Below are 12,979 nucleotides of genomic sequence, written 5' to 3'. Positions count from 1 at the left end.
CACACACACATATATACACATACATATATAAAGAGCTCTGTATATATATAAATATGAATCTATACTTATATAACAAATATATCTATACATATATACTTTTCAAAACAGTAAATAAACTAAAAGTATCAAATCAACATGGCTAATTTTAATCAGAAGCTAATAAAAGGCTTATTACTTCTTTTTTTAATTAATTATTTATTTTTATTGTGAAAATACTGTACAGAGGGGTTACAATTACATGGGCAAGATAATGAGTACATTTCTTATCAAGCATTATAGCCTCCTCCTTTGTTTCCCCTTCCCATCCCTTCCCACCCTCCCTACCCCTCCACTCCCCCCCACCCCCCTTATTACTTCTTAACTACTAATGAAAACTGGAAAGTGAAAGGATGCTACTACACAGAAGGCTTACCTTTAGTAATGCTGAGTGTGTTATCACCACTGGCTACAAAATCATAAAGTGCAACAAAAAGATTAGGGTCACTCTCAGTAGCTCCCAGTAAGTTTTCCTTGGAGCTCCATCTGATGGCTTCATTCAGGGCCTGGGATTCAACATCACAACCATAGGGGCGGTGCAAAGCTTCTAAAAAACATGAAACGGCAAAAAAAAAAAAAAATTAGTTCAACACAATTAGTTCAACAGCTGAACATTCATTTAAATTCAGCATATACATACTATTTCAGATGCTAGTCTATAAGATTCCAAAGTGGGGACAGAACTGTACAGTTTACAGAATCATAATGAGCAAATACATAGTGTTCCCTGACTATGAAGTAGCAATTTACTACCAGAAAATATAAAAAGGCAGCCAGAGGAAAGACCACAAAATGACACTTTAACTGACTTACATGCATTCACTAAAATCAGGCTGAAATGAATAGTAAAAGTACAGTTTTCTTAAAATGAAAAACAGAAATGCAAAAACAGATGCAGATAGGATGTATTATGATTATTTTAAATTACATTAAATTATTTTATATTATATTTAAACTATTTAAATGATTATTTTATATTATGATTATTTTAAATTTTAAAGGAATGGTTATACATAAATAAATCCTTCCAAACTATCTTTTTCTTATCCTTACACTTGCCATGGAAATTATAGAAAAAGGTGGGGGTTTTTCCAAAAATATATAAATCCTGACTGTTTCATATAGCTATAGAAAGTGTGTCTTTCAAAATGATCTTAAAATTATCTGCTTAGCATAAGAAACATGTTTTGCTTTCATATAAAGATTCCAAACTGTTTTAATATTAAAACATTTTATCTAGACATTCTAAAATATGTTTTCACATTACAAGAATTTACAACTGTTCATTGTTTCGTTAATTTTTAAAAATCTAGCTGCCTCTGGGCACTGGGGATTCACACATGTAATCCTCCTTACTCAGAAGGCTAAGATCTAAGGATGAAATTTCAAAGCTAGCCCAGACCAAAGCAAAAAAAAAAAAAAAAATACCAAAACTCTGAGACTCTTATCACCAATTAACTATGCAAAACAACAACAACAACAAAACCTACAAGAGGAGCTGTGACTCCAAGGTTAGAGCACTAACCTTGAGTAAAAAAGCTAAGGCCCTGAGTTCAAGTCCCACTACAAAAACCAACCCAAGCCGGGCACTGGTGGCTCACACCTGTAATCCTAGCTAATCAGGAGGCTGAGATCTGAGGATCACAGTTCAAAGCCAACCAGGGCAGGAAAGTCCGTGAGACTCTTATCTCCAATAAACCACTAGAAAACCAGAAGTGGCACTGTGGCTCAAACGGTAGGGCGCTCGCCTTGAGCTGAAGAGCGCAGGGACAGAGCCTAAGCTCAGAGTTCAAGCCCCATGACCAACAAAAAACAAAACACCCAAAATAGCAAAAATTGAGTTGCTTTTCCTGTAAAAGTTCTAGAAACTATCAGCACCACTGGATATTTAAGTTTCTACCATATGCAGTAGCTGAAGCCTTGTAATACTTTCTTCCTCAAGGCTTTACAGTTTCAAAATCTGCCATACTACAGAGACAGTTGATCCTTGTACTATACTACCTTAGTTAGAGATCATCTTCCCATAGCCCAGGTAGATTTTACACACTCTCTCTCTCTCTCCATCTCTCTCTCTGTAGTTCCAGTTATGGAATTTTAGATACCAGAGATTGTTTTTATGGCTGTTGACACAAAAGAGCCAGCTATAATTTTTTTTATTATGCTTGCTCCCTTACCTCATTAATTTAAAACTTAAAAAAAAATATTTGAAAGGAGGGAACCCCCTTGAATCTGTGGATTTGTTTCAAGACCATTCCCTCTCCTTCATTTCTAGTTCCAAAGCCTTAGTACCGATTACCAATGGATCTCACCTGGACTACCGCCTCCAGTCTTGTCTCCCTCAAATCCATCCTCCACACAGCTGGCAAAGTGATCTATTTAAGAAAAAAATTTAACCATATCACTCTTGTTAGACCTCTTCATGGTTCACATCAATCTGAAGACTCCTTTATAATTGCCTTCAAGATCATTCATGAGCAGCAGGTGGAAACCTACATCTCAAGTTTCATATCTCCCCACCTAAAACTGTGCTTTCATACATTTTGACCTTTATTCTTGCAGTCCATGACACCTAGAATGGATTCTTATCCTACTCTTCTTTTTTTTGGGGGGAGGAGAGGGGGTCCGGTCGTGGGGCCTGAACTCTGGGCCTGGGCGCTGTCCCTCACCTCTTCAGCTCAAGGATAGCGCTCTACCACTGAGTCACCTTCCCAGCCCCGCTACTCTTCTTTTAATTGATTATTTAACAACATTCAGCTCCCTGTACTTTCCCTTGAAAGAGTTCACATATGTCTCTTTCCTGTTTTTAAAACCTGACATGTTACATGCTAGTTTCCTGAGGTTCAATATATTGCTTAGTCTTAAAAACTATATTTTTCTGTCAAGAATTCTGAAAATGTGTTAAATAACAGCTGCTTGAATTCCCAACTTATATAAAAACAAAAATGACAGAAAACAATGAGATGTATCTTAATCTCAACATCACTTTAACCAATGTTTAAAAATTAGTTTCACAACTATCTACATGATACAGACAGAATTTCCCACTGCAAGGTAGATCTGTAACTCTCAGTTTCAAAGTTTTTATTTTTTTCACTCTATCACATTCTTCCTTCTCTGAAAAGGAATGCATGTTTAAAATTCTAGAGGTAATTAAGTTTTGCTTTACATTAAGAATTGTTTGGAGCCAAGCACCTGTGGCTCACCCCTATAATCTTAGCTACTCAGGAAGCTGATATCTGAGGATCACCATTTAAAGCCACCCTAGAAAGGAAAGTCTGTGAGGCTCTTATCTCCAATAAACTACTCAGAAGAAGCAGGAAGTGGGGCTGTGGCTCAAGGGGTAGATCACTAGCCTTGAGCACAAAGAGGCTCAGGGACTACACTCAGGCCCTAAGTTCAAGCCCAAGGCTGGCAAAAAAAAAAAAAAAGCAGTTTGAGCAACTAAATGACTTTATCAAAATGAATGTAGAAATATGTTTTGGGAATGGGCAAAGGCAATGTACAGAAATGGAAAGAGAAAAGGTGAGAAAATACATTATATTCAAAGTACACTATATAAAAAATGAACTATGGATGGGTGCCAGTGGCTCATGCCTATAAAACTCACTATTGGAGAGGGTGAGGTCTGAGAATCTCAGCTAGAAGTCAGCCTAGGAAAGGAAAGTCCATGAGACTCTAATCTCCAATTAGCCACCAAAAAGAGCTGGAAGTGGAACTGTGGCTCAAGTGGTATACCACTAGTCTTGAGTGAAAAAGTTCAGAGACAGCACCCAGTCCCTGAGTTCAAGTGCCAGGACAGGGCACAAGAAAGAAAAAGAAAAGAGAAAGAGAGAGAGAAAGAGAGGTGGAGGGAAGAGAGGGGGAGAGGGTGAAGAGAGGGAGAGAGGAAGGGAGGGAAGAAGGAAGGAAGGAAGGTAGGAAGGAAGGAAGAAAGGAAGGAAGGAAGGAGAGGGAGAGAGGGAGAGGGAGAGAGAGGGAGGGAGAGGGGGAGAGAGAGAGGGAGAGAGACTCTGTAACTTATGGGTATGGGAGAGAGACAATAATTTAGGAGACAAAGGAAGAGGTTATACTGACCAAAAAGCATTGTACTCATAATCTAATTTAGGGGAATTGTAACCCCTTTGCACAATTACTTAACAATAACAAAAACACCCAAAAACCAGTTTGTAAAGGGCATAGGGTTAGGGGGTATGAAACAAATGACAAGAGTGCCTGCTTGCCAAGCACAAGGTCCCAAGTTAAAACTCCAGTATTGCCATAAGGGTTGCTAAACTTAAATACATGTTATTCTTTTGAAAAGTAAATTGAATGCAAGTGTGTTCTTGTGTTTAAAACAGTTACAAAGTTATAGTGAATGGAACTGATAAAGTGTGTGTGTGTGTGTGTGTGTATATATATATATATATATACACACACACACACACACACAAGATAATTAATTTACAATTAACAAAAAAAATCAAACTTTAAGAAATAATGTTTTTAACTGCTCATATGTACTGTTTTTCTTTATTCCAAAGATGATCTACTTCACCAGAATTTCTACTGGACTATAAAGGATTGTGCTTTATTGAAATAAAATTATTTGCCAAAAAGAAGACCACATTCACATATATTACTATCCATAAAGAACTCCATGACCAGGACCAAACACTGTACTATGTAGTATGTTACAGGTTTTTTAAATTATTACTGTATCTAATTTTGTAATTACAATTCATTGTTTTTTCATAGTACAACATCCCCCTTGTTTGAAATTAAAAGAAGAAAACCTGAATTCAGAAGTTTCGCATTACTAATAACCCAAATAAGGAAACCATAAGTAGTTACTGAAGCCAACTTTAGTCCTAAAATAAGAAAAAAAATTTTAATACCACTTTGTAAATCATACCATATTCACTTCCACCACAATCACAAAAATGTTTCCCCCACAGAATTCCCCATCTTAGCTAATGGTAATTCCATTGGTTTAAGTGCTGAGGCCAAAACTTTGGTAATAACTCATGACTCCTTTATTACATCACATATCATATCCAGTGTACTTGCTGCCTTAAAAAAGTGCACCCCAACCCAGGTTGGGGTGGCTCACACCTCTAATCCTAGCTACTCAAGAGGCTGAAATTTGAAGAATGTAGTCCATAGCCAGCTTTGGCAGGGAAGTCCAAGAAACTCTAATCTGCAATTATGTATACCCCCCCAAAAGGTGAAATAGAGCTTTGACTCAAGCGTTAGAGTACTAGCTTTGGGGTGGTGATCAGGGGCACATGCAGGTAGAGGGTGGAAGGAAGCTCTAGGATCTCACATAGGCCCTGAGTTCAAGCCCTAGGAACCAACATCCTATCATTACCATCATCTGTCACATACATTTTGTCAAAAAGCAACTGTTTTCCATGATTCTATATACTTGATCTCTACTGCTTATTTTTAAAGTTGGCTATCTTTTACACTGGCAAAACTGAGCCAATGGCTCAGCAAATAAGAGAAACTTGAGAAATGGGACTACACCCAACTATAAAGTTTCTGCACAGCAAAGGACAAAAAAAGACAGTCAATAGATTGGGAGGACGTGGGGCTGGAAGGTGGCTCAGTGGTAGAGCACTTGCCTTGAATGCATGAGGCCCTGGGTTCGATTCCTCAGCACCACATAAGCAAAAAGAAAAAAGCCAGAAGTGGCTCTGTGGCTCAAGTGGTAGAGCTCAAGAGCTGAGGGACAGCGCCCAGGCCGAGTCCAGGCCTACAACCAGACCCCAAAAAAGAAAAAATAGATTGGGAGGTGGTATTTACCAAATATACATCTGACAAAGCCTAATATCCAGAATATAAAAGAGGCTCAAGAAACTAAAGCCCTTTTCCTGCTTCCAATGAGTAACCTGGTCACTAAATGGGCAAAGGAGCTAGAGGCTTCAGAAGAACAGCCAATTAACACACAAGGAATTTTCAACATCACCGGTTATAAAGGAAATAAACACAAATCAAAACAACATTAAGATTCAATCTCGCCCCAATAAGATTGGCAAGCATCAAGAATTGAACAATAATAAATGCTGACAAGGATTGGCGTGGGGACCCTATTATACTGTTGGTGGAAATATAAGCTAGGATAACCATTCTGGAAAGTGGTTTGGAGATTACTCAAAAAACTAAACATAGAACCACCCTATGATCCAGCAATACCACACCTGGGAATCTACCTAGAGCATTACCAGTAGGAAGACAGGACAGACACTTGCACAAATATTCACAAATAGCCAGATTATGAAAAGAGCACGGTTGCCCTAAAACAAGTGAGTGGATCAAGAAAATGTGATACACATATGCAATGGAATTTTATCGTGCAGTAGGAAATGGATGGACCCAGAAAGGAAAAAAAAAAAAAAAACACGTTAAGTAAAAGCCAGGCTCAGAGACACAAACACCATGATTTCTCTCATATGTGGAAGCAAGATCAAACATGCAAACATGCATAACACCACATATGGGGCTATATGCATAGAAACACAAACTGAAGTGGAACTATTTGGGGGGAAAGGACAAATGGGGCCACAGGAATGGAGGGAGGAAAGGTGAGCAAATATAGTAATTACTGCCAATGCACATTAGATAAAAATCAAATTGCATAACTTGGGGTTAGAAATGGGAGATGGAAAATGGGGAGACCAAGACTGACTTACAGAATTATAAATCCTTAATTGACATCTTTTTATTGGGGGGCGGGAGAGGTCTGGTCATGGGCCTTAAACTCTGGGCCTGGGTGCTATCCCTCAGCTCTTTAGCTCAAGGCTAGTGCTCTACCACTTAAGCCACAGCACCACTTCTGGTTTTCTTGTGGTTTATTGGAGGGAGGTAAGTGTCTCACAGACTTTCCTGCCTGGGCTGGCTTTGAGCTGCAATCCTCAGATCTCAGCCTCCTGAGTAGCAAGGATTACAGAGTGAGCCACAGGTGCTGGGCTTGACCATCTTATAATGCATAAGTCAGATTGTGTTACTTCTGCTTAAAACTCTGAAATGAAACAATAAAAACAGTTGAAATTGTTTTAAGATGGGAGGAAGGGAGATAATAGAAACTAATAAGAGGTGGCAATGTTAATGGTTACATTATATCCAACTATGGAAATGTCAAAATGAATGCCTCTTGTATGCTAATTTTTTTAATCTTTTAAAAATAAGGAAAACAAGTAAGGCTCAGGAGCTGATGGCTGTGATCCAAGCTCCTCAAAAATCTGAGGTCTGAAGACCAAAGTTCAAAGCCAGCCCAAGCAGAAAAACCCTAGATATGCATATCTCCAATTTACCATGCAATGCCAGAATTGGAGCTGTAGCTCAAGTAGTAAAGTGACAGCCTAGAGTGCAAAGCTCAGGACAGCATCCAGGTCCTGACTTTAAGTCTAGTACCAGCATAAAAAAATACATAAAAAGGAAAAAAAAATTAGTCCCCCAATTTTATAGTAAAAGGCCAAAGTCATAAAAGCCTAAAAGGTATTCACATTTTCTTTTCCCAGTTCAGTTCAATGGACTACCTCATGCTAAGCACCAGCTTTGCTGTTTATGTAATTGGAATGTGAAGGCATACTCTTGCTTCAAGATCTTTGTAATGGCTTTACTTAATAGCTTTACATTCTGCTTAAAAGCCTGGCCCACAGCACATTTCACTGAAATATTATCCTATCAGTGTGACACTTTTTAACTAGAGTGTTTAAAAGTACACTGTTCCCAGTGAGACTCCCACAACCCCTAATTCCCTTTCCTCACTTACTTTATTACCATAGCATCTATTCCTGACAACTATTTACTTATTATATTAATTGTTATAACCTAACTACGCCAATATAAGAACAGAAAATTTTCTATTTTGTTAACAGAATAGACTTTTTAAAAAGCTTTACTGAATGAATAAATCATATAAACTGCCATGCTCATGGAGGATGCTGTGAGAGGACAGAATGTAAAACTTTAAATTGAATAACCATCTAAGTGAGATGAGCACCAATTTGGTACTGATGATTTTTTTGAAAGTTTTTTTAGGTTCTTTTTTTTGTGAAAATACTGTACAGAGGGGTTACAATTACATGGGCAAGATGATGAGTACATTTCTTATCAAGCATTGTAGCCTCCTCCTTTTGTTTCCCCTTCCCATCCCTCCCTGTCCCCCCCCCACCAAGTTCGTTTTCAACATAACCACTTGTACATCTCATTGTTGCAATAGGTCCACCTGTATCGCTATTTAAATGATTTGTTGGTACTGATGATTGTTAATGTGAAAGGATATCTAGCACATGGGCTGCAGGGGAGGAATTCTAAGTGCAAAAAAAGGAAGTTTCCAAAATCAGCTTCTTAAGAATCCTATTATTTGACAAAAGAACCAAACAGACTCATACAACAATTTGTGTAAATTAAGGGTCATATCCAACTCAAACAATACCATATATTCTTTAAACATATGAAGTAATAAATAGAAGATAAAGGTTATATTTGAAGCAAAAGAACACAAACTATAACTTAGAAAAAAATATTTTTTAGTCCCTATTTGTCTTCTTCCCATATCTGGGTCCTTTTAGTTGAGTGCAAAGCTCTTCTTTCTCACTACTCATTCTTATGTTCTCATAGAACTAAGGGTCATTTTCCTGTCCAACCCATCTGTACAGGATATCAACCAGAAGGACATCCTCCCTTATTAAAACCAAACAAAAAGAAAATCACTTTCAGTGGGAAAAAAAAATCCTAAACTTTCTGAGGCCAAGAAAGAACATGTACTGAATCAGGAAGAATTAAAGAACTAAATAGAAGGGAACAAGCTCAGAAACAAAGGCTAAACCAAAATGAAACAAAAGCTGTGGGAAGAACAAGCAAATGTCAAAGTGTTTTACAGAGAGTACTGGAGTCTAGTCTTTAACCACTTTCTTCATTTAAGAGAGTGGTATCTAGATGACTCAGATGTACTGAACCACAATAATTTAAGTGTGTAGGCTGGGAATGTTTTATTTTTGAACAATATAAATGACTACTGTGTATTAGGTTAACTTACATACCAACTTAACTAATTTCCATGAATCACTTCTACTGAGGTAGATCATGGACTTAAGAATGCAAGACCCTGACTTTAATATGTGTAAAGAACTTTGGCAATTATGTTATCTTCTTTTATTTATACACCTGAAGGACACAAGAAAAATAAAGCAAAATATCAGAAAGAGTTTGTACAAAGTAAAACTATCGTTATGTATCAAATTAAAATTAAAAATAAAAGTGACACACAAATTCAGACCTAATTTGGAACTTAATGTTTTAGCTTTATTGTAACCATTTTACCAATTAGTTTAATTAATAATCAGTCATACAATCATTGGAGAAATTAAAGTATCAAATTTTAGTATCTTATAAACACTTATCTTGCCTGAATTCAACTTTGCATATTTTCTAAGAAACTAGTATGTTTTAAACACTTGTTTTTTAAAGTTGTGTTTGTTCTTAATAATTAGTTTTCCCTATATCTTAAATTTTTCAATCAAGACATGCATATATTAACATCATAAAGTAACACATTTTACTTATATTCTATTTTTTATTATAATTCTACTAAAAAAATACCAGAAAAAGCAGATAAAACTTTGCTGACCAAGAATGAAGTGGTAGTAAATTATTTTAATATTTCCACTGACACTTGATTATTGTAGCAGTCTATGGTTCCTCCAAGCTACCAATTCTAAAGAATACATACCTGTATCTGTCAAGTCGGATAGAGGAGATTCTGGAACCTCATGGAAACAAAGTGCAGTGTTTTGATGTCTGTCATAACCACGAGATGGAAGCAGAACTGTCCCCAGAATCATAACTCTGACCAGACGCAAAAAAGTTAGTGTCCCAAGTAAAGAGAAAGTCTTTGAATTCCACTGTCTGACAAACCACACCATGTGTATGTGTAGGAGCCAAAGGGAACCAATGAAATGCAAGCATTCACAACCCATGGGGTGGAGTAACTGAATGGAAAACATAGTAAACACCAAAAGACTGAGTCAGAAAGAGAACTATTTCAGGAGCTCTGGAATATTTTATACATATATGTACTCAAGAGAAATAAATAGCTTCGTAATAAAGTAAACTAAGGATTAGTACATACAAAGGCTTTTATCTTAAGGAAATGAGGTAAGATTGTACCAGAACGTTTCCCTGGAGAAAACCTGTACACAACAAAACACTGAGAACATTTTAAAAAATAAATAGGGGAGAAAAAAAAACATAAAGACTTATTCTTTACAGTAATCAAGTTAAAGAACCCATGAATCTAAAGTCAGAGAAATAGTTTAATGTGACTCATAAGCACAGTCAGAAGTCTTCATAAACTTTTTGTCTATGTACTTAGTACAGGTTAAAAAGATGGCACAATAATGCTTGAAAATAACAACAACCTGGGGGTGAGGGTTTTTTGAGACTGAACTGGCCTCAAACTTGTAATCTTCGTTTCAACCTACCAAGTACTGTGATTTCAAGAATGTGCTATCCAGTCATGTCCTGAAAAGCTGTAATATTAAAACTTAAAAAAAAAAGATTAGCATATATTAGTTCTACAACCTTCCTGCTGGTACCACCACTGTGACATAGGTTGTTTTACTGTCATTCTTCTTTGTCAGTAGATATTAATTATAAAAAGGACATTGTCTCAATCAACGGATTGAGTTAAGAGTAATTTCATTTATTGCTGTCATTTTCCAAGTTTCATTCCTCTATTTTTCAAAAGCGTCCAGTGAGTTTCCTTTTTCGGTTCCAATCCTAGAGCTTGAACTCCTGGCCTGTTTTTGTGCTCAAGACTATCACTTTACCACTTGAGCCACAGCTCCACTTCCAGTTTTTTGGTTATTGGGGTTTTTTGGTGGTTGGTTGGAGATGAGAGTGTCTCTTAGACTTTTCTGCTCAGACGGGCTTTGATACTCCTATCTCTGCTTCCTGAGTAGCTAGGATTACCGGTATGAACTACTAGTGCCTAGCCCCAATAGTTAAAACTAGAAAAAGTAATATGTTAATAGGATGAAAAAGAAACAAAACTGAAGATAGTGGGGTTAGGTACAGTAATTCAAGCCTGTAATCCCAAATCCACTGGAAATGGAGATTGGGAGTAGAGAGGCTATTAGAGAGACTCTAGCTTAACAATCAAGACTTATGTGGTGATATATGCCTGTGACTTCACCTTAATGGGGGAAATAAGTAGAAGGATCACAGTACCAGGCCAGCCTGGACAAAAATAAACCCCAAAATAAACGAAGACAAAAAAGGTCTGTGAGCATGGATTAAGTGATAAAGTATTTACCTAAGTATGAGGTGCTGATTCCAAACTCCAGGATTGTTAATAATAATAGTAAACAAATAAAGAACACTAGAAAATAAAAGGTCCTTTATGAGAAACTTGTAAAATCCACAAGTAATATATGACTTTAGACAAAACATAAAATGTGACATGTTGAATGTTGAACCCCAGAGTATACCTTTCTAGACTAAACCTTACTGAGAAAACCTATTTCTTTTTGTCAATCATGGGGCTTGAACTCTGGGCCTAGGTGCTGCCCTGAGCTCTTCAGCTCAAGACGAGCACTGTACCACTTAAGCCACAGAGCTACTTCTGGTTTTCTGGTGGTTAATTGGAGATAAGAGTCTCACAGATGTTCCTGCCTAGGCTGGCTTTGAGCCTCGATCCTCAGATCTCAGCTTCCTGAGTAGTTAGGATTACAGGTGGGAGCCACTGGCACCCAGCACTATTCTCTATTTCTTAGAACAAACTATGTATTATTCAGCTTTATGGCACTGTGACAAAAAATCAGACTTAAAGAGGGAAAGTTTATTTGGGAACCACAGTTCAGAGGTTCAGTGGATATTTTTGCTTGATCCTCCTGTCTGGGCAATGCCAACAGTGTATCACAATACAAGTTTGTGTGATAAAGCAGGTCTGCTGAATTCAGGCAGTTATTAATCCAAGAGGAGAGGAGAGGACTAGAGTCTCAATGTCTCCTCCAAGAGTATACTCCCTGTGTCCCAATTTCTCCGCACTAGGCCCTACACTTCCTTCAAGTGTCACCATTTCCTAACATTGACAACAGGAAACTAAACAAGCCTTCAAATACATGAGCCTTTGTGACATTCAAGGTCAAACTTATAGTAATATGATACAATACAGAGAATTTGGAGTAGAAATTGAAATTCAGTCTGTAGCACTTACAAGTCTTTAAGTCTTAAGAGAATTAGTAACATAGTAATGCAGAAGTGTATATGCCTTATTAAATATTTTTTCTGACAGGAATCAGGTTCTATACACCAAGGGCCCCAACAACCAGCTGCACATTTAGCTTTTTACACTCAAGATACTAAAATTGACCTGTGACCTAAAAGCTAGAAATGCAAAGCTAAAACAGGGCCTTTTCAGAAAGGCACCAATGGTTCATACATCATATAATCTTGGCTAATTAGGAGCCTGATACCTGAGGATCTCAGTTTGAAACAAGCTGGGATAGAAACATTCACGAGACCAAATAGACCAAAATGGAGCTGTGGCTCATGTGGTAGAGCAGCATCCATGATCAGAAAGCTGAGTGTGAACATGATGCCCTGAGGTCAATCCCTGGTACCAAAACACACACACACACACACACACACACACACAACCTTCTCTATGATGAGTGAGTGAATGGTGGACAATGGACTTTGAATAAACTGAAACGTAGTTATCAAGAAAAAGGAAACTATACCTGGGCCAATGGCTCATGCCTGTAATCCTAGCTACTCAAGAGACTGAGACCTGAGGATCGCAGTTCAAAGCCAGCCCAGGAAAGAAAGTCTGTGAGACTCTTATCTCCAATTAACCACGAGAAAACCGGAAGTGGTGCTGAGGCTCAAGTGGTAGAGTGCTAGCCTTGAGCTGAAGAGCTGAGGGGCAACATCCAGGCCCAGAGTTCAAGCCCCA

General features: G+C 37.6%; 1 protein-coding gene across 1 annotated transcript in view; it reads right to left on the bottom strand.

Moving 5' to 3' along the window:
* The window catches only part of Abl2 (ABL proto-oncogene 2, non-receptor tyrosine kinase), a 79,122-nt gene that overhangs the window by 19,724 nt on the left and 46,419 nt on the right, over window positions 1–12,979 (bottom strand). The window contains exons 2-3 of the mRNA XM_013015520.1: window positions 2,346–2,408; window positions 413–583 (exon numbers count right to left, since the gene is read on the bottom strand). Of these exons, the coding sequence (XP_012870974.1) occupies window positions 413–583; window positions 2,346–2,408 (234 nt within the window). The remainder of the gene's footprint in view (window positions 1–412; window positions 584–2,345; window positions 2,409–12,979) is intronic.

Source organism: Dipodomys ordii, unplaced genomic scaffold (assembly GCF_000151885.1).
Source record: "Dipodomys ordii isolate 6190 unplaced genomic scaffold, Dord_2.0 Scaffold27, whole genome shotgun sequence".
Classification (NCBI taxonomy): Eukaryota; Metazoa; Chordata; class Mammalia; order Rodentia; family Heteromyidae; genus Dipodomys; species Dipodomys ordii.
This window is presented reverse-complemented; position numbering and strand designations above follow the sequence as displayed.